The sequence below is a fragment of the Colletotrichum godetiae genome, assembly GCF_030913485.1.
Source record: "Colletotrichum godetiae strain CBS 193.32 chromosome Unknown BDP55scaffold_46, whole genome shotgun sequence".
In the NCBI taxonomy this organism is placed as follows: Eukaryota; Fungi; Ascomycota; class Sordariomycetes; order Glomerellales; family Glomerellaceae; genus Colletotrichum; species Colletotrichum godetiae.
This window is the reverse complement of record NW_026851294.1, coordinates 79,203-101,740: the sequence shown is the minus strand read 5'-3', so window position 1 is coordinate 101,740 and position 22,538 is coordinate 79,203. Positions and strand designations below refer to the sequence as shown.

Here is a 22,538-nt window from a genome sequence, read left to right as displayed (position 1 = left end):
AGTAAGCCTTACACTAATTGTGAACGGACTTGGATCCATAGCAAAAAGAAAAAAGACAATAGAAACATCGGCTCGTCTTCCTACAGTGACCCGTACACCGCATTGCATAAGGTAGACTCAACTAAAGGACGACTGACACCGAAAAAAAAAAAAAAAAAAAAAAAAAAAAAAAAAAAAAAAAGAGCACATTCATCCCAACTCCCAAGACACAAAAGCGATGCAAGGTCAGCAAAACAGAGTTTCCCATTTCTTGCCTGCCTAATACCACTTCACCGTGCGACGGGCGCCTCGACCAATTCTGCCCATCACCAACACAAACCGCATTCGGTATCCCTTTCCCACTCCGATCCAATCCCCTTGAGAAACTTCTCTTCCTCCAAAACTGAGGTCATTCCACCCCCCGTTTGGCCCCCCCCCCCTCCTCCTCTTCTCCATCCCGGGATCCCCCCAACACGCGTTCAACCGCAGTTGCAACCACGCAACGAAAAGTGTCAGGCGCAAGCCCTGTCTCAGCGCAGTCTGCAGGAAAGGATACCCCGAGCTCGCATCACGTTGCCAGCACAGAACAACTCAACCCGCAAATGGAGGCTACGTAGAGAAAAATGAGAGAACCGTAAGAAAGAAGAGACGTAGATCGGTCGGCAGCTTGAACCCTTCAGACATCCCAAAACCCCAAACACACCGAACCAGAGCCCCCGCCTCTCCCATCCTAGAGTCCCAAGATGGAGGGGACCGCCTGATCTAAGCCTCGTCCATCCTTGCAGTGACCTCCAACCTCCCTCGCAATCAATGTGCCGGTTCGAGGTGACTCTTACACACCGGGTGTCGTAGGTACAGAGGGTCCCCCCTCCCTCGTCCACGGAAACTCAACATGCGGGGACATAAGGTAGACAAGGCAAGGTATGTACTTGTAGTAGCAGAGGCCAGAAAGAGAGAGAGATACCAGGCCTGTCAGCCCACGGTCGTCGATCTGGTCCCTCCGCCATTTTCTTTTGCCTTGCACCTGAGCGCCAAGCTGGGCCTCAACTCGAAAGTCTGCCTTTCATCATGCAGGAAGGAGAAGGGGTGGCCCCCGGACGTACCGTGGGCCACGCACCTCTCAAACTTCGGGTTCCTAGATAACTTTCTTCCTGTGCCCTGTCACTCTTTTTTTTTTTTTTTTTTAGTTGTTGGTTCTTCTTTTAAATAAAACGGTCAATCGCTGTTTGCGCGTTCAATGTGGCTGGGTTCCAGGTGTGACTTTGCTTTCTGTCTCTTGCACACAAGGACCGTCAACTCGACTTAGACCACGACTACAAACCACAACCTTCGTTTCTATCAACCACGAACGAGCAAACGATTTGAAGAGACTCGCTCCGGACTCTGCAAAAAGTCTTCGGATCGAACACATAACACACATCAAAGAACAAGTTCCTCCTTGTAATCCGTAATCACAAACAACGCAAAAAAGCAATGTCGTCCCAGATCGAGTACAATCAGATGCCAAGAGAGCCTGCGCCAGCCGTGCTCTCGGAACACAAGATCAGCTCTCAGCAACCTGTATGTCGCGGCCCCCTTTAGCCACCTCTAAAAAAAGAAATCAGCACTTCACTCTGGTGTTCCTCTTCTCGATAACGCTTTCCACGATGCCCCATCATCGTCCCGCATCGAGTCGGGCACACCAGGAAGCCCAGAGAGTCCAACCAAACCTCCCGACTCCCGAGCTAACCGGAGCCTGAAAAACCTGTAGGGCCCAAATCAGCCGATGACGATGAATCAAACAGCGAACCTGCGAGGCGGCGGCGATGGCGGAGTAAGTGAAACAAAACCACAATCCAATTCCCTCTTCCTTTGAGAATCCTACGCAACCCGTAATCTTGGTCGAAATCAGGAGTAAAGTTGCGCGGATTCAGAAATGTGTTACTAGAGACGCAAGAGATGCTTTTGCCGCCCAGTAGAAGCACACGTTGGCTAACGTCACAACTCTCTTTTGATAGGCTGTCTGCTGCGGTCTCTGCGCCGGCCTCTGTTGCTACGAATGCTGCGAGTGCTGCTGCTGTTGCTGCTAGTTCCGTCTAAACAGTACACCATTTGCGTATCTGTTTCCGAAGGCAGACTAGATAGGAGGAGACCCGTCGTTGCCACGCGTCTTGCCGTCACTTCTTCCGTATAGACCGAACGCTGCTTCGAGATGGAGGCTATCGTAGACGAATCAGACCGAAATGCTCTTTTGGAAATCCGCGAGAGAGGAAGGAGACGAAGAGAGAGGTGGGGATCCGACATGAGATGGGGGCTTGAGCGGTCAAGGGGGGAATTCAGGCGCAAACATATACCAGGGCATTGGATTTCATGCTCGTGACAATGTCACAATTTTGTAGGATTTTCATCTTTGTTGTTGAACAATTACGAATTTTTTTCTCTTTTCTTCCTGAAGTACTCCGAGTTGATTGGCACTAATCTGTCTCGTCAGTGCCCCCGTGACTTGGGTATCCCAATAAACCCTCTCATCTTGCCTCGAGCTGAATCCCGGCTGACATATCTCGTGCTACGTCGACTCTTGCAGCTCTGGTACTATATCAAAATTTCAGGGCGCCTTTTTACAACGTGAATCCAGGCGTTTCTCATCAACTTTTCAATCCATATTTTTACAACTTGGAGCGAACATCCTTGGTAGGCCTGAGGAAAACAGTCAGCCACACGTCCGCAATCATCAAGGCGTTCTGCCTCAGGGATAGGTGAAGAAAAAACGTACTCGGCAATCTTCTCCGTCTCCTTCATGATAGCGGCGCCGAGCTCGGGGGTAACCCGCGAGAACATCTCGTAGGCGCGCGAGCGGACCTCGGGGTGGGCGCCGGAGAGGGCACCAGACACGTTGCTGACAAAGTTCTTCTGCTGGCCCTCCTGGCGGCCGAGGACCTTCCAGAGGCCGAGGGCTTGCTCGTAGTCCTCGGGCTTGACGGGGCCGAACAGATCCGTGACGACGGCGCCGGCCCACTGCTCGTGCGGAGTATTGACGGCCTTGACGGCCTTGTAGGTGAGGGGTTGGAAGGTTGAGGAGTAGTTCTGGGGCAGAGTTAGTTGGTTTCCCATACATAATGTATAGATCGGGACCAAGGGGGACGTACGGGGTTCGCGCCGTAGTTGCCGTTGATGGCCATGGCGCCATCTCTCTGCAGGGGGTTGAAGGCGTTGAGGGGCTTGTTTACGGGAATCTGCTGGTAGTTGACGCCGAGACGGTGGCGATGGGTATCGGGGTACGAGAAGAGGCGGGACTGCAGGACGGGGTCGGCGGTCGGCTCGACTCCGGGAACCAGGTGGGAGGGGGAGAAGGCGGCCTGCTCGATCTCGGCAAAGTAGTTCTCGGGGTTCTGGTTAAGAGTGAGCTTGCCAAATTGTCGGAGAGGCACCTCGCTCTGCGGCCAGATCTTGGTGAGGTCGAAGACGTTCCACTTGAACTTCTCGGCCTGCTCGGGGGTGAGGGTCTGGACGTAGACGGTCCAGCTGGGGTGCTCGCCGCGCTGAATGGCCTCGAAGAGGTCCTGGGTGTGCCAGTCGGGGTTCTCAGACGCCATCTTGCCGGCCTCCTCGTTGGTGAAGGTCTTGTTGCCCTGGTCCGTCTTGAGATGGATCTGGACGTAGACGAAGGAACCGTCGGGCTTGGTCCACTTGTGGGTGTGGCCCGAGTAGCCGTTCATGTGTCTGTAAGAGTAAGGGGTGCCGCGGTCGGAGAATAGGTGCATCAGCTGGTGAATGCACTCTTGGTTCTTGGTCCAGTAGTCAAACTGAAATTTGAGTTAGAATGAGTTTGTAATGTGTTTCTGGTCATCACTGCTTACCATCTACTCAAGTTAGCTCATGTCATCTCAAAAGAGTTGGGGTTTCAACACTCACCATCGTAGCATCCTTCAGGTTAGTTTGCGGGTGACGCTTCTGTGTGTGAATGAAAGGAGGGAACTTGACAGGGTCGCGGATGAAGAAAATGGGAGTATTGTTGTAGACCCAGTCCCAGTTGCCCTCCTCGGTGTAGAACTTGACAGAGAAACCTCTGGGATCACGAGCTGAGTCGGCAGAGCCCTTCTCACCACCAACAGTCGAGAAACGGGCGAGAGCCTTGGTCTTCTTGCCGATCTGGTTGAGCATGTCGATGGAGGAGATATCGCTAATGTCATGTGTGACCTCGAACTGTAAGCCCCGCGCGCATGCTGGTCAGCATATTCTCTCGAGGAGCGCCGGGCTGCCCGTCGCTCAACCCAGCACAACAGGAACCGTCCGTCTCACGTACCTCGCCGTACGCACCGGCGCCCTTGGCGTGGACGACACGCTCGGGAATGCGCTCGCGGTCAAAGTGGGCCAGCAGGTCAATCAGGTGGAAGTCCTGGAGCAGCAGAGGGCCCTGGGGACCGATGCGCTGCCATGCCTGGGGGTTCTCGACAGGGGCGCCATTGGAGGTGGTGTAAGTCGGCTTCTCGTTATACCGGTAGGTAGAAGGCTTCTCGTCTTCGGAGCCCATCTTGTCGGCGGTTCTCGTCCTCGTCGGTTCAGTTAGGAGAGATGTTCTGCGCTTTCAAAGTCGGAGGGATAACTTGTGTGCTTGTCAAGATCCAACACCAACAAACAGGAGCGGCAAATGGCAAGTCAGATCGAAAAAGAGCAGATCAAAGAAAGTCTCGGGGGGACGGTCCAATAGAGGGAAGACGAAAAGATAAATACTCTAAAGCTCCATGGCAGAAAGAAAAGAAATAAGACGTACCAGAAGTGGGAGGGGACCCTCCTTACACCTCGGCCCCTCCCTCTCCTTCTTCCTCCCTCTTCCTCTTACTTGCCCCAGTTTCCTCGGCTTCTGGAGCCCCATGAGCTCTGTACTCCCACTCAGGGCGTTGAAGTTACGAAGCAGAAACCCCAGGACACGACGTAAGTCGTCCGGGCAAGGGTGGCTTTCCTCTTTGATTTCTGAAGCTTTGGTGGGACACACGGCCAATTGGAGAGCAGACGAATGCAAGCTTGGGATGGCCGAGGTCCACAGAGAGCTCCATCTCGACGTTTCCTAGCGTCCTTCAGCCACCCCTTGTCACTCCACCTCTCGTTGCTGAGGTGCAAAGACCAAACTGATCAATCTTGCTGCTGCTTTTGAGTGGCAGATCTGTTGTCTCTAGCCTCGCCCTAGAGATAACTCCAATTCTGCACCCTTGGTTTGAGGCTCTGTTATAAAAACTAAGGAGCACGACGTTTTTGGGATATCTTTAACAGCGTTATCGTGAACTTGATGTTCCGACGCCAACCACCGCCAGCCTTCTCAGGCATAACTCGCGTTTTCCACTACTCGGATTGGTCCACTGTCTCTCCTGGCCCCTCCGACAACGGCGGGGGTTCCACCACCATTGCCCAGCTGGTCTCTTTTGCCCGGGTACATCAGTCATGACCCAGTCTGTTGCTCTACGGATACCTCCCCAGATGTTGCGGGGGGGATTCTTTAGATTCCGTCAATGTCGGCATCGAGGGGAATAATCTAGATACCAGCCTTTCTGCGATGCGGAGAAAACTCGCTGATACGAAAAAAAGGATGCGGCGCGGCGTGGGATATGCTGGTGAAGACGGCGTCCATCAGGCCACATACATGCACATCAACGGCTAGGCTAGGCTTTCATCACTTTGAGGCAACGCCGAGGATTGCGTCCCTCGGACGCCCGTTCATGCTTTTCTACTTACTCAGACAGGTCTGCCATGTTCACCCTTCCCCATAAACATAGCTGCACATTACATTTGAATAGCATGCCGGAAAGCGACGGCTGTCCGGTACCCGTCGGGGTTTGGATGAACTGGCATCAAACTTTGAGATTTTTCAGAGCCCGGCCGCGGGGTTCAAAGTTGACTTACAGCCACTGCAGTCAACGACACGGCTCAGCGAAGCCGCCTCACCGGTCCCCGACCCGCTGTCTGCTCACCTCGTGTCTTTTGCCCAGATCGGGAGAATGGAAAATTTCCCATTTCAGGCAAACAATAGTGAGCTGCCATGACATCACTGGTCGGGTTGGGGCCAGAAAGGCAGTCCATGCCGGCGGTAGCCCATTCGCGATGGCATTCCCCTGGGCTCCTCCGAGTGGAGCGAGTACAAGAATTGGGTTATCGCCGAGATCGCAGGAGGACCGCTGTACATGTGCCATGGGAAAGTCGCGTCACCAAATCTTCAGAGGCTGTGGTTCTGAACCCCCCAACGGCATGCATGGCCGAGGCCCCGGGTCAAGCTGCTGTCTCGCGCTGTCACATGGCTCAGCGCGCGTACCTGGCAGCAGTGACAGGCTGCTCGGGTGGTGAACCGTCTCCGTCGGTAGCGTTTCCGGGGGCCGCCGCCGCAGGCTCTGCTGGTCTCAAGCACCGAGAACGCCGAGATGCCAGACCTCGCATCTCGGCGATATCCCGGAGGTGCCCGGATTCCCGCGTTCGGTCCTGGAACCAGAAGCTTTTCATCTTTTTAACAAATTCGATCTGATTCGATCATTTGGATAGGATTTTGTCTACGGCGTGATGAGTTAAAAGGTTTTGCATTGCCTGACTGGTTTCGAATAGGAGTCTTGCGCCATCGGCTTATTCCGATAGTAAAGGACTCGGGAGGAGGCATGTTCCGGGATGTACTCCACTCTAGCGAGAGGAAGCCTTGAAAATTTCCTTCAATTAGCCTCAAAGTTGTATGGAGACTGGTCGATCGCGATTCCTCGAGAGCAAGACTCGAGAGAATCTGTAACTACTGCGGAACGTGTTCCGGAGCCGTTCCGAGCGCACTTGATGCAGTGAAAGGTCGCAGGAGGTCCGCAGAAACGAGCGACAGACATCATGTTATTGGCCAGTGCTTAATTTAGCTCATCAATGACATGTTCATATGTCGCCCATATTATGTCGTCCAATGTCGCCAAAAATTGCGGATAGGTACACTGTACGAGGATAATGGTGACATAGGCAATCTGGGCCTGTGATCTACATCAGAGCCTCTCTACGAGCTCTCGCTTGAAAGAGCTGGCATCTCTGTCGATCTCGCCATGGATGACAACCTTTGGGAGGTAAAGCCTGAGAACCGCTTCATAGAAAAGGCCTACGAAGAATCCAAGCCCGGTAGGAGTAATGCAGCTCAAAAGAAGCAGCCAACCCTATGCGTAAGTAAAGTAGTAATAACAAGAACGCGAAGAAGCCACGCTCCATATTCGCTGCATTGAGCGTACAATTATCAAACCGTAAACAGACTTAATAGTCTTTGAATTGTTACCTCCTCAGACGGGATGGAGCGGTCGAAAGCCTCACCAATCATCTTGACGTTCGTCCACTTCAAGAGTAGGTCCGGATGTTGCAGAAATCATAGACACAACCTCGCCCTGATGGTCGGGTCTTTCCAAGACAAGCAACCCGAGACAAAGCCACCAGAGTCGTGCCTCAAACAGTATCGCCTCGTCAACAACAGGCGCGTAGCAACTTGGACGACGTGTCCAGCTTCAACGGGGAAGTGAGCCGGGAGCACGCAAACGAGGCAAACCCTCCGAACTGCGTCGCACCCGCACCCGACGAACTAAATATGTCCGTCATGTGGTAACGCAGCTCAGGAAGCAAACAAGATGTGTCTCTATGATGAAGATTTCATCATGAGTGATGAGAGATGAGGCGAAGGAAGTTTGTGAATCATTCACCTGCCAGCCAACTCCGTGATGTGATTCATTACTCGCATACTTGTGCCGCCCTCAAGACCGTACAAATAGAAGCCTCGTCAATCTTGCCACGAGGGAGAAGAAGCCCATGAAGATGCGTCTTGATCACCCAAACTTCACACCACCCAAAATTCCCTTGATACTCGCAAGAACGAGGCAAACAAATTGACAAGATGCTCCTCCCAACACCCACGGCCCTCTACTTCCTCCTCGCCATCACCATGGCAGCAACCTCCCAATCAACATCCATTCCGTCCCTGTCCCCGTCCCCGTCCCCGTCCCAGCCACCCATCGACGACGGCACAGTCTGCCCCGGGAATACAGTCTCCTGCCACGAAGGCTGCATCCCACCCGACGCCGTCTGCTGCCACGCCTCCTCCGAGACCTGGTGGTGTAGAAAGGGCATGGTCTGCGGCAAACACGAAGCCGGCGGTTGCATCCACCCGCCACACCAAGCCTCTCCCTCATCCTCTGCCCCTACAACAAGCCACGACTCCTTCGCCACGGGGACAGAGAGGGTGTTGAGAGCAAGTCTGACGGCCGTGACGACGACGACGACAAGCGGTCGCCAGCTTCCGACGTGCGTCTTTGAGATGCCGCCTATCGTGCATAGGCAACGGCGGGAAACGGAAACGACTACGGTGTCGGTGTGTCCCACCGAGTTGGCCTCGGCCACTTCCGTCCCGGGTGCCGCTAGAGGATCCGGGCCGGCGGTGATCGGTCAGTCGTGGGTTGTTGTGATGTTGGTCTGAAGAGGCAAAAACGAGAGGTTCGATTTCTCCATGCAGATTAGCTTAAACTACACCGATGATTCCTTTTTCCCATTTCTTCTTAGAGTTGTGAACCCCATTGTGTAAGGAATGTTAAAGACGGGGTTTAGGATACGCAAAGGCTCGTTCTCTGGCCCTGTTGCTGTCCAAACCCTCATTGACGACGCGTAAACTCTGGGAAAGGGGTTTAGCCATCACGCGAGCGACTGAACGAGGTGTCAGAACAGAAACCAGGGACGCGGTACGACGTCCCCGTGCTGGCATTAGAAGCGTGTAAACTGATAAAATGGACGAATCAACTCGGTTCCTCCGTCATATCTTCCTCTGTCTCTGTGTGTCTCTCTCTCGCCCCTCCCGTTCGGGCACCCTGGTCGCCGCATAAGACGTGTCTGCGCAATACACGCATTCACCCATTCGCATTTCGATAGACCGTCGCTCAGATATTCGTAGACGCACACTCGAGGCGGCCAGACTGAAGACTGACTGTTCCAAGTACTTGCGCTGGAGTCCGGCACTACCCAACGCAGAAACGCCGTTCCCGCGGTACGCCGAGGGTCGACGGGGATCTTGCAATGCCCTCTCTTTCTCACCAAAACAAAAAGAAGAAGTCGACAAACACACATGAATGCGCAGCTCTACCCAACCAATGGGCCGTATTATAAATCGTGAGGGGCGTTATATATAAGTTGTTACTCTCGAGAGGTTAGTCGTGTAGGGGTCGGCGAAGTACTCGTCTTTATGACTCCTGGTTGACGGTTTGCTAGCAGAAGAAGTCAGTACTCCTGTCCAAAATAAAGTTGGGCCCCCTTCTAGCAACCTAGAGGGGGCATTCTTCAGAGTATGCACGTACAACAAGCCAGTCCATGCCCTCCGTGACACCGCTACCGTCGACCGCAGAGCAGGCCATGATGCTCCAGTTCCGATCGCGCAGCTCGCCGAGGCGTAGCGCCTCTGAGATCTCGCCCGCACCCTTGGCGCCAGGCTGATCCTGCTTGTTGGCGAAGACGAGGAGCGAGGCATCCTTGAGCTCCTCCTCGTTGAGCATGGCGCCCAGCTCCTCGGCGGCGGTCTGTAGACGCTCAATATCGGTTGAGTCGACGACGAAGATGACGGCCGCCGTGTTGGCGTAGTAACACCGCCAGTAGGGGCGGATGCTGGTTTGACCGCCTAGATCCTATAGTCGGGCGCGCGCATGGCTGTTGTCAGTCTCTTCCAGGTTCCTCTGTGTCTCTCGTTTGCGTGTGGTATTGTAGTGGTAGGGGCTTAGGGGGGCGGTTGCATACCCAAACGTTGAAATTGAGGTTTTTGTATGTGACGGACTCGACATTGAATCCTATCGTCGGGATCGTGGTGACGACTTCACCAATCTGGACATGTCAAAGAGGGTCAGTCAAGAGCAGTTTGCGAGACGCACACCTTGAGCGACAGCGGGAGAGAAGTCGGCTTTAAACTCACCTTCAGTCTGTACAAAAGTGTCGTCTTGCCAGCGTTATCCTATAATCATGAGAACACGGTGGTTTGTCAGCCTGGCGTCTCCGCGTTTCGGACGAAGTTGTTGCATCATGGGCTTGTTGGCGAAAAAGTAGGGTGGGAGATGCGTACCAGTCCCAAGATCAATATGCGAATCTCCTTCTTCGACCACACGAGGCCCGACAGCCAGGACATGCTTGCGCCCATTTTGAAAGAGAAGATTTGTTGCTTTTCGCGGGGAACTCGGTGTGGGATGAGGTGGTCGTTTGTGTATACACGGGGCTTTCGTTAGGGATGCGGAAGGCCGTGTGCGGGTTCGGGGTTGAGTTGCGACTTGTATGCTGTCACAATATACGCGGTTGGCCTCGGGACAGGAGGGTCACGGAGGTTCAAGGTAGCTAAGGTTGCTGGTGGTAGCAAAAGGTGGCTTGTTTCCCAAGGGGCGAGCAGCAGCAGCAGTAGAATGACGAAAGCTGACCAAAGAAAAAGCTCCGCCCACTTGCTGGAATTATGTACAAACGCAGGGCCTTTTCCCGTTGGTGAAGAATAGGAGCAAGACGGGAAGGGGTGTGAGAAGAAGAGGGCAACGAATTTCAGTGGCGTTCAGGGGCAAAGAAGAAGTAGCTTCTCTCCTTTTTACTGTTTCCGAGGGTTTGGCTTAATTCGTCGTGGGTTTCGTTTCGTCGAGCTGTCTTTTTTGTCTTTACGAGTAGCAGACAAAGGACCGTTGCAAAAGAATCTCGGATGGCTTGACTTCCCCCCTAAGGCGTAACAGTAAAGGTAAGGTAGCGGAACGGGTCCCCCCTAATTGACAGTTTTCAAGACATGCATGGATGGGACATCTGGGCGTCCCAAAGGGTCCGCGGGCTGCCACTTTTGGGATCGTCGACCGCTCAAGCCTATCGGCATGCAGGGATCATCACGTAGGCATACTACTGGGATGCTATGCCTGAGGCAACAAAGACTTTCCTTTTTTTCGTTGTCCAGTCTTATCTAATCAGCATCAGCACCTGAGAAAAAAAGTAGGAGCGAGCCACACGGCTGAGCCTCAAGAGGCGAGTGATCTCTCGTGCCGCCCCTCCCCCTCCGAAAGCGTGACCGACTCCACCTCTTGCCCTGTCCACCAATCAAGACGACTGCGGGCTCGCTAACCTAGTGCGCCTGGTGCACAAGAATTTCTCATTTCTAGTGGTGAGATCGATTCAACCCAACCCATCTGGAGAACAACTGCCACCCCAAAGGACTCGCACCAGTTTGATCAGCCAACAAGCCGTCAAAATGCCGGTACGTGATATACTACGCCCTCGCCCTCGTTCCACGATCTCTTCGACGAATGATGATGTTGCCCGCGACCGAATTTACCGACATACTGCGTCCCACGGCTGTGCACGTTTGAACGAGTACGGTCGGCTGTGGAAAGGGTTGATGAAGAAGTGAAGGGCAACATCGTCAAACGACCGAGGAGGGCGACCTGAACGAAGAGGAGGAGAACAAAACCTCGAGCTCAAGCAGAACGCTGACCATTTCCCGCGATACAGAGCCACAAGTCTTTCCGCACGAAGCAGAAGCTCGCCAAGGCGCAGAAGCAGAACCGCCCCATCCCCCAATGGATTCGCCTTCGCACTGGTAACACCATTCGGTACGATACATCCTCTCCCTCTGTATCCGTCCGGGAAGCCTGTCTTTTCGTCTTTGGGTCTCGAAATGATCTCAGGGCGAAAGAAGAGCCTTCGTTATGGACAAAACAACCCCGCCAAAAACATGAAACTAACATTTTGTCACAGCTACAACGCGAAGCGTCGTCACTGGCGCAAGACCCGTCTCGGAATCTAAACGTCTCGCCTCCTTCTCTCTTCAAATCCCTACCCTATCCTGCGGACTTCTATATGGATGCCGCCGACCGAACGACGACGCCGCGCTCGACTTGGGGGAAAACTTTCACATCAAACGGGAGGGGTTCACTCTGATGGACTCAAATACCCACTGGCTCGAGTCCTGAATTCGTGGGGGAGTCTCTTTTGACAACAGGATGGAGGGGAAACAAAATGGATGCCCGGTTCGGCTAGACTCTACGTATTGCATGTTACGGTCATAGGGAAAGGAAATGCAAAATTTGCCTCTGAAGAGATGAGGCCCCCACGATTACTTCTCGTCTGCTCTTGCGTGATGGGGTATTGCGTATGAGCCCTGCTTCTCCCTGCTTCTCCCTGCTCTTCGAGCCAGGCTGTCGCCAGCGGCAGAGAGTTCTCTTCTGGTTTTTCCTTGAGTTGCAGGAGCCAACTTTGGTCAGCGGTCTTCGAATTCCCTGCACATTGTCAACGGGCCACCATCCGGTCGTTCCATTGGAGATCTAAACTACCTCGTCAATAGCTAATGCGCATGGAAAAGATGATTCGTACCATCGACAGAAAGGGTAGCAGAGAGGCCTACAAATGAAAAGCCACTGCTATCGGGCCCAAGCAAGCCTTTTCTAACAGACCGTAGTGATACTGACCGCCAAGTTCTCACAGTCATCTGGCTTACAATTGTTCAATGACTCACTGTTGAATAAATTCGAGCCCGTGCCGACGATACAGCATGCTAGTGGGCAGTGAGGTTTGCCCGTTAGCCTTACCGCTCAAAGCCTGGAACTCGTTGACCTTCGTCCTGTGCAAAGATCTCGCTGTATAGCCGACCTCAACATCGGATTTTGTAACAGCCTCATGGAACCTAGATAGATCGTCTGGGGTTAGTAACGCCAAAAATGTCACCCACCAACAAACAACGCTATGCTTTAGACGCGAAATCATGACTTAATTGCCTTGCTATGAAGATGTAGCAAAACCAAGTGGGACGCGCGCATTATCTGCTGCGCATGGGATGGACTTTGTGTTAAGCACCTCATCTACCAAGCGTCCCTTTCCCTATGGGACGTGAATTCCTGACCTGTGGAGCAACCCGCAAACTTTCCTGGGTAACCGAAAACGAATCAATGAACGATCGTTAAAACGCCGGAGTACGATGCGTCACACATTAGCTGTGCAGAGAAATGTCCGAAGAGTAGTCAAATCCAGACTCCGGCTCTTCCGCCACTTGATTTATCGTGATGTCTAACGGTCTTCGGCCCACTCGTTCTCGCGGCGAATCTGCTCCTCCTCTTCGGGGGTGAAGTCGTTGGTGATGTTGAACGTCTTGCGGATCTCCTCCGGCGACTTGCCCTTGATCATGTTGGCAACGGTCTTGCAGCCGACGTCAAGGAGGGGCTTGATGTCCAGGTAGTTAGATGCCTATGGACATGTTAGTTTGATTCAAGTAGATACGACAGCGACGGGCAACTCACGAGGATGATCTCGAAGAGCATCTCTTGGTCAACCTGCATGAACTTCTGGTCCCATTCCTCAATCTCGGTGGTCTTCTTGCGGGCGTCGTTCTCGTCATCGGCGGTCTGGACGGGGTCGGCGCGGTGGTGGTCGCACCACTCGATGACTTTGCGAAGGACCGCCTCGTTGACCTGGGAGGAAATGTCAGCGCTTGTCGATCAGTTGACCAAAAGGTGAGGTGAGGCGACGCGTACGTTGGGGATGGGAATGGGGTTCTCCTGGCTGATGGCGTCATCACCAACATCCTCAAGCATGTTCTTGATGAGCATGGAGCGCTCAGCGACAACACGATCTGGAGGGCATGAATTAGCATGGGGTAGCAAAGAGTAGGCCCGCTGGCGGAAGGAGGGGTCTGACGTACCGACGGAGATCGTGATGCTGTCGTTGGACTGAACCCAGATCTTGGATTCTTTCTTCTCGGCGGCCATTTTGTCTGGTTAGATTGGTATCTGCGATGTGGGATATCTTGGAGCGGTCAGCTTGAAGGTGGTGAATGGCGATAGTTGACGGGCGGTGATTGATCGAAGGATTGAAGTTGGTTCTGGAGGATGGTGGGGAAGGCAGAAGAGTCGATCGGTGGTGGGGAAGGAGCAAAGGAGTGGGATTATATAGCTGGAGGCCTTACGTTTATGATTCGGAGATAGAGCTGAAGGTGAAGATTTCGTATGCGACCGGCGACAGTAGTTTGATTGGAGAGAGGTGACCAAACGGAGCAGTGAATATGTGATCGAAGATGGCTTTTGTTGCGTCAGACGTTGAGTAGGATAGTTTGGGGGGTCGGAGCGGCCAGGCGGCTGTTGGTTGTGGAGAAGTGGGAGGCAGAGAGGGCGTCGCTACCCGTGGAAGTTGAGGGAGCAGGCAGAGGTGAAGGGCGGCAGTTGCTTTGATTGGCTCAAAACGGGCTGATCTGTTCGTGCTCTTATGGGTCTCTACATCTGTTGCCTGGAGAACTTTATACGGCTGGAGGTGCCTACCCTTTGGTGCCTTTCAGCAGGCCATCAATGGCCTCGGTGGACTAGCAAAGGCACAGCAACTCAATGGACATTGGACATGACCTGGGAAAGAACAACCCTCTCGTCCAACATGGTAGAAAATGAAAGTCTCATGCAGAGAAAGTCAAAGGCAGAAGGTTCCTGGCGGTGTTAGATCACCTTACCCTAGGTACCTACCATACAGAAAACACCCATTTGCCTGAGTGACTCTTCGCCGAATACAACTCACCTTTGTGCGCAAAAGCAAGGACAGAGGCACAGCCGGCTCCCTTACATAATGACGGACAAAGAGATGTTTTCAGCTTGTACGGAAGTTTCGCCCAGACATTGGCCCCATCGGCCTTCTTTTGGTGGTACGATGTAAAGAGAGAGTCTATAATATATTTGCAAAGATACTGAAATAGCACCAGCAGTAAGATTTGAGAAGAACTATAGAGTCATGCATCATTACAAGGCCCTTCAGTGTGAAGCTTGTGTATCCTTGACGGCTCAAGGCGATCTGACCTGACGTAACCTGGAAGACTCCCACCGAGCTGATTCACCCACAGGCCTAGCTGGGCAGGCCCCATTAGGTAAGCTTCAGCCTGTGCCCGATTCCAACAGGCACATTCGCATCGACTCCCAGGCACCTGTGATAGAGAAAAACATGACCTCCTTGAGGGGGCAAAGTCTGTCAGCTGCTTCAACCAAAGTAGTAAGATATCTTTGTTCATCGGGCTTTTGCCCCTAGTCAGTGTCTTCCCTGTACAGCCAATGTATGTAGACGAAGCTCAAGTCGAGATTTTAAGCCAAGCTAGATTCTGGACATCATTGCTGGTCGAAAGAGGCAAACTTGGGAAGCGAACCACAACATGAGGTGATACAGAGTAGCAGATTGCTACAGATTGTCCGAAAAAAATGGGGCCTGCTAGATCTATATACCATCCATCCCATGACCCTGAGGCGATATCTGCTGAGGGTGACTCGTGATGAGGGAAGCTCAGGTACCTTAGATTCGGCCAAGTATCGTCCTTCTCTCCCACTCTGCCACACTCAGAGAAGGTAAGAAACAGTACAATTCGAATATGTGGCCCTCAAAGTACCGAGCAAAAAGACCAAAGAGCATAGTATTCGGACTTTGGTACAATCCGACGTGATACTTCTCTACAACGGATTGTAGTTGCTTGACATCTCTCTGCAGGCGGCAGGCCAATTCTCGGAGCCGGACAGACGATTAATGCCGCTACACTCGGATAAGAATCTCGTCGCCGCTAAGCTAGAGGCCGAGGAGACCGGCAAAGCAGAACCGGGGCGGCGGAGAGGGTCGGTAAGGTACTGTCAGTGTCTACTTTTAGTGCGCCGTATCTGCGGCGACGGAGCACCGCCTCCTCCTGGGCAACGATTCCATCGTGCACAACATGCTTCGGTGGATGGCTTTGACTCTGGCCCGCTTCAGGGTCGACGCTTGCTCATGACATCTGGTGCCTACCCATCAGATCGTGTTTTCTCTGTCTCGGTTCGTGAAGCGAGCGGCTGCATTTGCCGTCACTACTTACGCGTGAGCAAGATGGCATCGACTTATACGAGAAATATCGTGGATAAGCTCTCGTACCAAGCTCTCGTACCGAAGGAAATGTCCGAAAGGAATCTGGAGCTGCCCAGGATGTGGACACGACGAGACAGGGCCGATGGCGAAAGCGAGCTGCAAGCACTTTACGGAGCCTGTCTTCTCCACGGATCTGAGCCCCCGCGACGCGAGCAGGGTAACGCCAATCTCGTGGCGCAAGACACTGAAGATGGCGGCAGCTGGTCTCGCATTCCTGGTCTCCTTGCTAATCGGCGTACAGTCTACAGAGCATGTGTACTCCTTACGGATGATACAGAATACTCTGTAAGCTGAATTGCTCGTTGAGCTGAGGTTCGGAGTCAGTGAGATACCAATTTCTCGGAATAGGGCAAAAATGTGGAATGCATCAATGATGACTGGGCCGGTTTCATGGAGACGCGCCAGTGGGAGTGGGCGGCGCGCCTGCGTCCGTGAAATTTAATGATTCGCAATCCATAGCGCCGGATGTTGATGGGGCCCGCGATCCCGAAGCTTCCGTCGACGGTCCAAGGCGCGAACGCGACTACGACCGCGGATGCACAGATGGCGTCCCGGGATTGGCATCGTTACGTTCGTCTGATATCGATATCGGCTTTCTCACCAGACGAACAGAGCGTTGAAGCCCGGCATGGCTATCTTTGGTGCGACTCCAGAGACATGTTGGAGACAAGTACACCAACTCGCAAACGTTGACAGGTTGTTGACAGGCAGCTCCCATGCTGGACAGATGGGAAATGATGCATAATGACAGCAAGACATGACGGATAGACGTGGTTCGAGAAACCTGCTGACAGAGTCGGCGTTATCTGGTTGGCTGTCACGGAAAAGGGTGCTGTCCCCTGGCGAGCGTTTGGAGTGGACGAAGAGGCCGAAAGAATTTGAGGGTGGAAAAGAAGCTTTGAATGGGGCCACCTCGCTCACAACAAACGCACCGATGGCCCTATGGGCAACGATGCCAGTGGCATGCACCGTCCCAGATTTTCCCAGGTGCTCGCCGGTGGCAGTTGGCCTTGGCCATTTTGGGAGTTAGCGCTCCCAACCGAAGGGCCCTAGCAAGAAGAGCCTGGCAGGGAACAGGGGCCCGTTGCAGCAGACTGGCGGGTTCTCAGGAGGCACACTCTCCAAAAAGTTGACGGGAGCCAAAAGGTTCGGTTTTCTTTTCTGCCACCTGCCAGTACCGAACTAACACATCGCGGACTCGTGCGTCACGCTTCGCTTCATCGTGGGACGGGAAAGCTGCACCGGATTGGCGATTCTCGTATCTGAGGTGTGCGGCGTGCCGGGGAATAAGCATTACTTACTGATATTCTACCTACGTACCGTCAGGCGTGGCAGGAAGGCACCCATGTGCCTTGTTATTCGTACGGATACCAACCTTACACCGGGTAAGTTAGGTGGGAAGGAACGAACACTCCGTGGACCGCAAGGTACAAATTAACAGATGGGAGAGGGAGGAAAGAATAAACACAAGAGTTGCAACTGCCAACAACCTGGGAGGAAATGACAATCGCCCACCCGCCTTACCTCCCCGGTCCTTAGACTCTGCCATGATTGGAGCTTCCAACCTTGACACCTCCCGTCCCTCCTTCCCTTCTCTCCGTCCCTCTTCTTCCTCCTCCTCCTCCTCCTCCTCGAGTCCTCTCCCGTCTCTCAGGTTCTCAGCAGACCTCACTTCACAGTCACACCCTGAGCTCATCTCACTTGTGACCTGGCTCTCCTCTGGTGGGAACTGGCAAAGGCAAAAAATCAAACAACAAGTGCCCAAGCACCAAACAGAAGCAAGAACAGGGGCCATGTGCCCGCTAAAGTAGTCTCAGAGATTGCGGATACACCCTCATATGGATAGTTCTGGGCCTATTGCTCGGGAACTGGAGCTTACACCACTTTACTGTGCCTACAAAATACACGTACCGACCAGGTTCCAATTTCCATAGCTTCAAGGTTGTAAGAGCAAGGTAGGCAGGCACTCGTTCTCCGTTCGCCGTACTCTACACTAACCCTGGAAAGTCCCCTCCAAGGTCCAAAAGAGCTGCCGTGCGGGCTGACAGAGCCCGGCAGCGACACTCAGTCACTTTCTCGACCCGAGTCCACGCAAAAAATATCCTGACCGTCACCCTACCTTACCTGACCTTGGACTTATTTACCTGGCCTTGCCTTGCCTTAGTCGCACCTCGACCTGCGCATCTCTTTTCTTTTCCCTTTGCTTCTCTCCCACCTCTCTCACCGGGCCTCACCTTGCAAATAATAATATTTTCCCTTCTTTGCTACTCTTGCTCCATCCTACCTATTTCGAGCCTTCACCTTAACCCCCACCTCGACCTCCTTGGCCTCTGCTGCGCCTGGCAAACCATCGCATACCTGGCTCCTTTACATGCGCTTCTCCTCCTGATGATGCGACCTTGCGACATACCCTCCTTTTCGCAACAAACCTCTCGCCGACCTTGCTCCGCCTAATACTCGACACCTGGCTACTTTCAGCCTTCGATCACGAACCGATGCCCGAGCTACGCGCAGCAAAAACTACCACCCGATCATAATCGAGAGCACCTAGAGTCATGTGGCGGAGAGCATACCTGTTCCTGGTGCTGGTCAGACTGTGGTTCGCCCTGTCGCCCAGCTACCTGCACCCCGACGAGAATTTCCAGGGCCCAGAGGTTATCGCAGGTACGTTTGGCTTGTTTTGCAGCTGCTGCATCCCGTTGCCTGGGTAGAGCGTGCGCAGCTCTCTGTTTTGCGCCATGGAGCTTCCTCCAACGGAGCTCGGATTACGTTTGGCGCTCCTTCTCGCTCAGCAGGACCTGAGCTAACGGTGTGGCGCAGGCCAAATTTTTAGTTACCCGGTACGGCACACTTGGGAATTCACAAACGAGCACCCGATACGAAGCGTCTTCCCCTTATGGCCCGTCTACGGCCTGCCCATGATGTTGCTGAGATGGCTGTGGATCGGTAACGGCAAGGATGGCGAGATCCCCCCCATCGCAGTCTTTTGGACACTCCGCGTTCTCATGTTCGTCACCAGCTTCGTGCTCGAGGATTGGGCCATCCACGAGCTCATTAGCTCTCCACGACACCGTCGCGTTGCTGTGCTTCTGGTCGCCTCGTCCTATGTCACATGGACGTACCAGACGCATACATTCTCCAACTCGGTGGAGTGCTTGGTGGTTGCATGGTGCTTGGTCTTAATCCAGCGCATTGTCGAGAGCCCAGTAAGGACCCCCTTGGCACGATTTTGTGGATACCACAACGTAAATGCTAACGCTTGTGACAGCAACAATCATCGCTTCTTGCTTCTACGATTCTCGGCATAGTGGCCGTCTTTGGGTTGTTTAATAGGATTACTTTCCCGGCGTTTTTGTTGATTCCGGGACTTCGCTTGATACCCCATTTCCTCAATAGGTAGGACTGCCCAGGCATCTTGACATCAGGGGACCGCCGCCCACTAACAATCCACCAGACCCATGTCCTTCGCCGTGACGGTATTGGCAGCTCTCACGACTACCTTGGTCGCCATCACCCTGGATACGGCATTTTACCTCCCTGAGCCCATCAAGTGGGCAGACCTCATCTCACGGCCGGTCATCACGCCACTAAACAACCTAATGTACAACATCGACACAGACAACCTTGCGCAGCATGGGCTGCACCCCTGGTACCAGCACCTGCTGGTGAACATCCCCATGCTGATCGGCCCAGCTGCGATGCTGCTCTTCACTCAGCCGTACATCTCGTTACGACTCTACTCGGCCATCTCGGGTGTCTTCGTGCTATCTATATTCCAGCACCAGGAAGCTCGGTTCCTCCTACCCACCGTCCCGCTCATCCTCTCATCAGTTCATGTCCCAAAGAATCGGACTGTCCTCCGCGTGTGGATCGGGGTGTGGCTTGGCTTCAATTTGATATTTGGCATTCTCATGGGTGTCTATCACCAAGGCGGTATCGTGCCGGGCCAGGTGTTTTTGAGCAAGCAGCCAGACGCGACGCAGGCCGTCTGGTGGAAGACTTATACGCCACCCATTTGGCTTCTTAACGGCAAGAATGAGGTGCTCACGACGCGCGACGTGATGGGTATGAAGGGCGACACGCTCCTCGAAGAGCTGACAAAGCTCGCGACCTGCGACACGCCAGCAGACCGGCGCAACTCGGAGTATTTGAAGGAGAAGAACGGAACCTACCTGATCGCACCAGCATCAGCAACGTGGATCGACCCCTATCTTCCCAACAAGGGACTGAAAGGCCTGAGGTTTCGCGAGGTGTGGCGCTACAGACAGCACTTGAACCTAGACGACCTCGACTTTGGGGACGACGGCATCTGGAATACCCTGACAAGGGTGATTGGCAGACGTGGGCTCGTTGCCTGGCGTGTGACGAAGAGCTGCAAGTGAGGGCTATGAAGTAGATTCCAAAAGCAACGAATGAAAAGACTTGAACGTTTTGATGATTTGAAAAGTATCCGATTTCTAAAAGCAAATGGTATCGTGACTGTGTGTCCTCCTTGGTGTGTAAGTTAATCCCTGTAGCGACTAGCCCCCTGAAATATCTCGAGCGCCGAACCGATGGCGCCAATTTTCAATCATGTTCACGAGTCCTTTTGTTTCGCGAGAGATTCCCTAGGACCTGTTACAATCGTAAGAGACCCTTCCCCGAGTTCCGATATCATCCCGTCATCTGCGAACAGAAACCTACAGCGCATAAATGAGCGCTTCGCAGACTTTCCCGTGCCGCCGGCATTTATCCAGAACTATGCCGATGACCACCCACAATAATCCAAATCGTGTTTCCTATTGCGTGTTCCTGCTGCGTGAGGTATGTACGATTGTACTGTACCGATACTCTCATGGCTCCAAGTTACACCTGGACGGAGACGGAGACGGAGACGAATACGGCGAAGACGACAAGTGACCCCTTCCTGAGCCTTACGCCGCCACGCTCGTCTTATTGACGTCCACGACGAAGTACCAGTTCCCCGAGACGTTCATCGTGCCCAGTTTACTCTTCATCCAGCAGACGTGGTTGCCGTAGTAATCGCCCCAACCCGCGCCGACGCAGTCATCGCCCTTTGACGCGCAGAGGTCGATACAGGCGGCCATGGTAGTGGCGTTCTCGGACGTCAGGTCGGTGGCTCCGTCGGCCGAGTTGAAGTCGTGGCCGCAGATCATGCGGAAGGTGCGTTTTGGGGCGTCGGGGGAGGAGTAGGTTGCGTTGTCTGCCGCAGGGCAGATGATTGTTGCGTTTTTGGTTGATGTTGCTGGGGTTGTTGTTGAGTTGCTGCTTGGGTTGTTAGTTCAATGAGACTTCGGGTACGTGATCATCTGAGGAGATGGACGAAAGGCAGGAGAACGTGAGATGAAAGTGATGTGTGAGCAAGAGAAACGTACCCTGACGAAGACTTGTTGCCCGAATCGCTCTTCTTCATCGCCAAGCCTACTCCGAGGCCGACGGCGATGGCTGCCACGATGAGGACTATGGCGACGCCCATGACGATGTAGCACACCTTCCTGCGTATCCCACACATCTTGGCCTTCCCTTTACCGGACCCATCTCCGTCGAGAGATCCGGATCCGTACCCCGGCGATCCGGGCGGCGGCTGGTGATACCCGGGGGGATGCTGCTGGCCCGCAGCGGCATAGTAATGCGGCGCCGCGGAAGTGATGGAGGGCGAGGACGAGACCTCAAGGTTGGGGTTCTGCTTGTGGTAGTGATGCCACGATAACGGGTCGTCTGCGACCTCGGGGAAAGTTGTGGTCTTGGCTTCCGAGTGATTGTAAGGTGAGACTTCTGGGAGATGGATATCGTTGCGATTCCAGGCGTTTGGTTCAACTACTTCGAGGCCAGATTCGTAGACCTGTTGCTGCTGTGGTGGTTTCGTCGTGGATGTTGTTGTGTTTGTTGGCGCCGTCATTTTGAGAAACTTCTCGGATGCCCTTGGCCTCGGGCCCTCCATGGCGTTTCCTCCCCTGAAGAGACTTTAATGGTTTTTCTGTGTCCGACTCTCCGTCTTCTCTTTGCTCCTCCGATTTGCTGCGCCTCCCTGTTTGAATGAGATTCCCTCGCTCTTGGCAATATGTCTGCCTGATTCCCAGCGGAAAGGAAGTCTTTCGGACCAAAGTGAATGAATATTTGAGACAATCCCCCCCGCAGCTTGTAAGTGTATCGCCAAGAGATATCCGTACGATGCGAATAGGTTAGAACCCCTTTTATTTGCGGAGGAGACGACCGAGTCCAGCCAAGTGTCTGAGCCAGGGTATGTAGGTAGGAAGGAAGGAAGAAAATGGGGATGCAAGTGAGCAGGACAAGCGAAAGGGGAGAAGCGTCAAGGAAAATGGGAAGGACTGCCGGCATACGAATAACCCAGGTCGAGGCAAGCACTGTAAGCAAGACCAAAAAAAGCAAAAAACGGGTTACCTATGTGCCTATCCCACTGGCGGACTGAACACCCCCCTGTCCGGGGCAAGCTTATAGTTTAATACGATGAGTTTGGCGCGGTTCTGTTTCCTCTCAGCCCCGGGAGGTTTGTGCCTTATTCAGGTCCCAGGATTGGATAGCTCAGGAAATAATTTGGCTGGCCTGCTTGCCGGTCCTCCTTAAGGCTTACGGAGTAATAGTATACGGGCTGAAGAAGGGTGGGTTCCCATGCAGGCCGTGGGATGTGTGATCGATGAAGACGGGGTATGATCTACGGATACCTCGATACACGC

The 22,538-nt window shown here is 53.5% G+C and overlaps 10 protein-coding genes across 10 annotated transcripts; 5 read left to right on the top strand and 5 right to left on the bottom strand.

Annotated features, from left to right (window-relative positions):
• Window positions 1–1,452: 1,452 nt before the first annotated feature.
• On the top strand, window positions 1,453–1,834 carry BDP55DRAFT_560287 (uncharacterized protein; the record flags this gene model as incomplete). The annotated part of the gene is made up of 2 exons (XM_060569976.1): window positions 1,453–1,539; window positions 1,730–1,834. The coding sequence occupies 2 exons, from the start codon at window positions 1,453–1,455 to the stop codon at window positions 1,832–1,834; spliced, it is 192 nt and encodes a 63-aa protein (XP_060425495.1).
• A 555-nt stretch (window positions 1,835–2,389) lies between these two features.
• BDP55DRAFT_675742 (catalase) lies at window positions 2,390–4,284 on the bottom strand. The gene is made up of 5 exons (XM_060575768.1): window positions 3,872–4,284; window positions 3,839–3,842; window positions 3,105–3,761; window positions 2,732–3,042; window positions 2,390–2,655 (listed from the first exon to the last, which is right to left on the bottom strand). The coding sequence occupies exons 1-5, from the start codon at window positions 4,117–4,119 to the stop codon at window positions 2,625–2,627; spliced, it is 1,251 nt and encodes a 416-aa protein (XP_060425494.1). The 5' UTR covers window positions 4,120–4,284; the 3' UTR covers window positions 2,390–2,624.
• A 3,556-nt stretch (window positions 4,285–7,840) lies between these two features.
• BDP55DRAFT_635747 (uncharacterized protein) lies at window positions 7,841–8,419 on the top strand (the record flags this gene model as incomplete). Its single annotated transcript, XM_060572809.1, has 1 exon — window positions 7,841–8,419. One exon carries the CDS (start codon window positions 7,841–7,843, stop codon window positions 8,417–8,419), a length of 579 nt encoding a protein of 192 aa, XP_060425493.1.
• A 141-nt stretch (window positions 8,420–8,560) lies between these two features.
• On the bottom strand, window positions 8,561–9,279 carry BDP55DRAFT_291007 (uncharacterized protein). The gene has a single exon (XM_060566546.1). It carries the CDS (start codon window positions 9,058–9,060, stop codon window positions 8,701–8,703), a length of 360 nt encoding a protein of 119 aa, XP_060425492.1. The 5' UTR covers window positions 9,061–9,279; the 3' UTR covers window positions 8,561–8,700.
• BDP55DRAFT_290259 (ADP-ribosylation factor family protein) lies at window positions 8,938–10,425 on the bottom strand. Its single transcript, XM_060566545.1, has 5 exons — window positions 10,040–10,425; window positions 9,893–9,931; window positions 9,721–9,804; window positions 9,288–9,611; window positions 8,938–9,197 (listed from the first exon to the last, which is right to left on the bottom strand). Exons 1-5 carry the CDS (start codon window positions 10,112–10,114, stop codon window positions 9,174–9,176), a joined length of 546 nt encoding a protein of 181 aa, XP_060425491.1. The 5' UTR covers window positions 10,115–10,425; the 3' UTR covers window positions 8,938–9,173.
• A 1,020-nt stretch (window positions 10,426–11,445) lies between these two features.
• Window positions 11,446–11,740, top strand: BDP55DRAFT_560218 (ribosomal protein L39e; the record flags this gene model as incomplete). The annotated part of the gene is made up of 2 exons (XM_060569968.1): window positions 11,446–11,546; window positions 11,692–11,740. Coding segments are annotated over 2 exons (150 nt in total), but the record flags the coding sequence as incomplete, so codon positions are not given.
• Window positions 11,741–12,996: 1,256 nt separating this feature from the next.
• On the bottom strand, window positions 12,997–13,694 carry BDP55DRAFT_732170 (Skp1 family protein; the record flags this gene model as incomplete). The annotated part of the gene is made up of 4 exons (XM_060579908.1): window positions 12,997–13,173; window positions 13,227–13,397; window positions 13,461–13,558; window positions 13,628–13,694. The coding sequence occupies 4 exons, from the start codon at window positions 13,692–13,694 to the stop codon at window positions 12,997–12,999; spliced, it is 513 nt and encodes a 170-aa protein (XP_060425489.1).
• A 1,495-nt stretch (window positions 13,695–15,189) lies between these two features.
• BDP55DRAFT_635744 (uncharacterized protein) lies at window positions 15,190–16,463 on the top strand (the record flags this gene model as incomplete). The annotated part of the gene is made up of 4 exons (XM_060572808.1): window positions 15,190–15,216; window positions 15,418–16,128; window positions 16,192–16,270; window positions 16,303–16,463. The coding sequence occupies 4 exons, from the start codon at window positions 15,190–15,192 to the stop codon at window positions 16,461–16,463; spliced, it is 978 nt and encodes a 325-aa protein (XP_060425488.1).
• A 1,935-nt stretch (window positions 16,464–18,398) lies between these two features.
• BDP55DRAFT_696756 (Alg9-like mannosyltransferase) lies at window positions 18,399–20,225 on the top strand (the record flags this gene model as incomplete). The annotated part of the gene is made up of 4 exons (XM_060577607.1): window positions 18,399–18,507; window positions 18,664–19,049; window positions 19,112–19,239; window positions 19,298–20,225. 4 exons carry the CDS (start codon window positions 18,399–18,401, stop codon window positions 20,223–20,225), a joined length of 1,551 nt encoding a protein of 516 aa, XP_060425487.1.
• Window positions 20,226–20,756: 531 nt separating this feature from the next.
• BDP55DRAFT_732168 (uncharacterized protein) lies at window positions 20,757–21,742 on the bottom strand (the record flags this gene model as incomplete). Its single annotated transcript, XM_060579907.1, has 2 exons — window positions 20,757–21,108; window positions 21,219–21,742. The coding sequence occupies 2 exons, from the start codon at window positions 21,740–21,742 to the stop codon at window positions 20,757–20,759; spliced, it is 876 nt and encodes a 291-aa protein (XP_060425486.1).
• Between the last annotated feature and the right edge of the window lie 796 nt (window positions 21,743–22,538).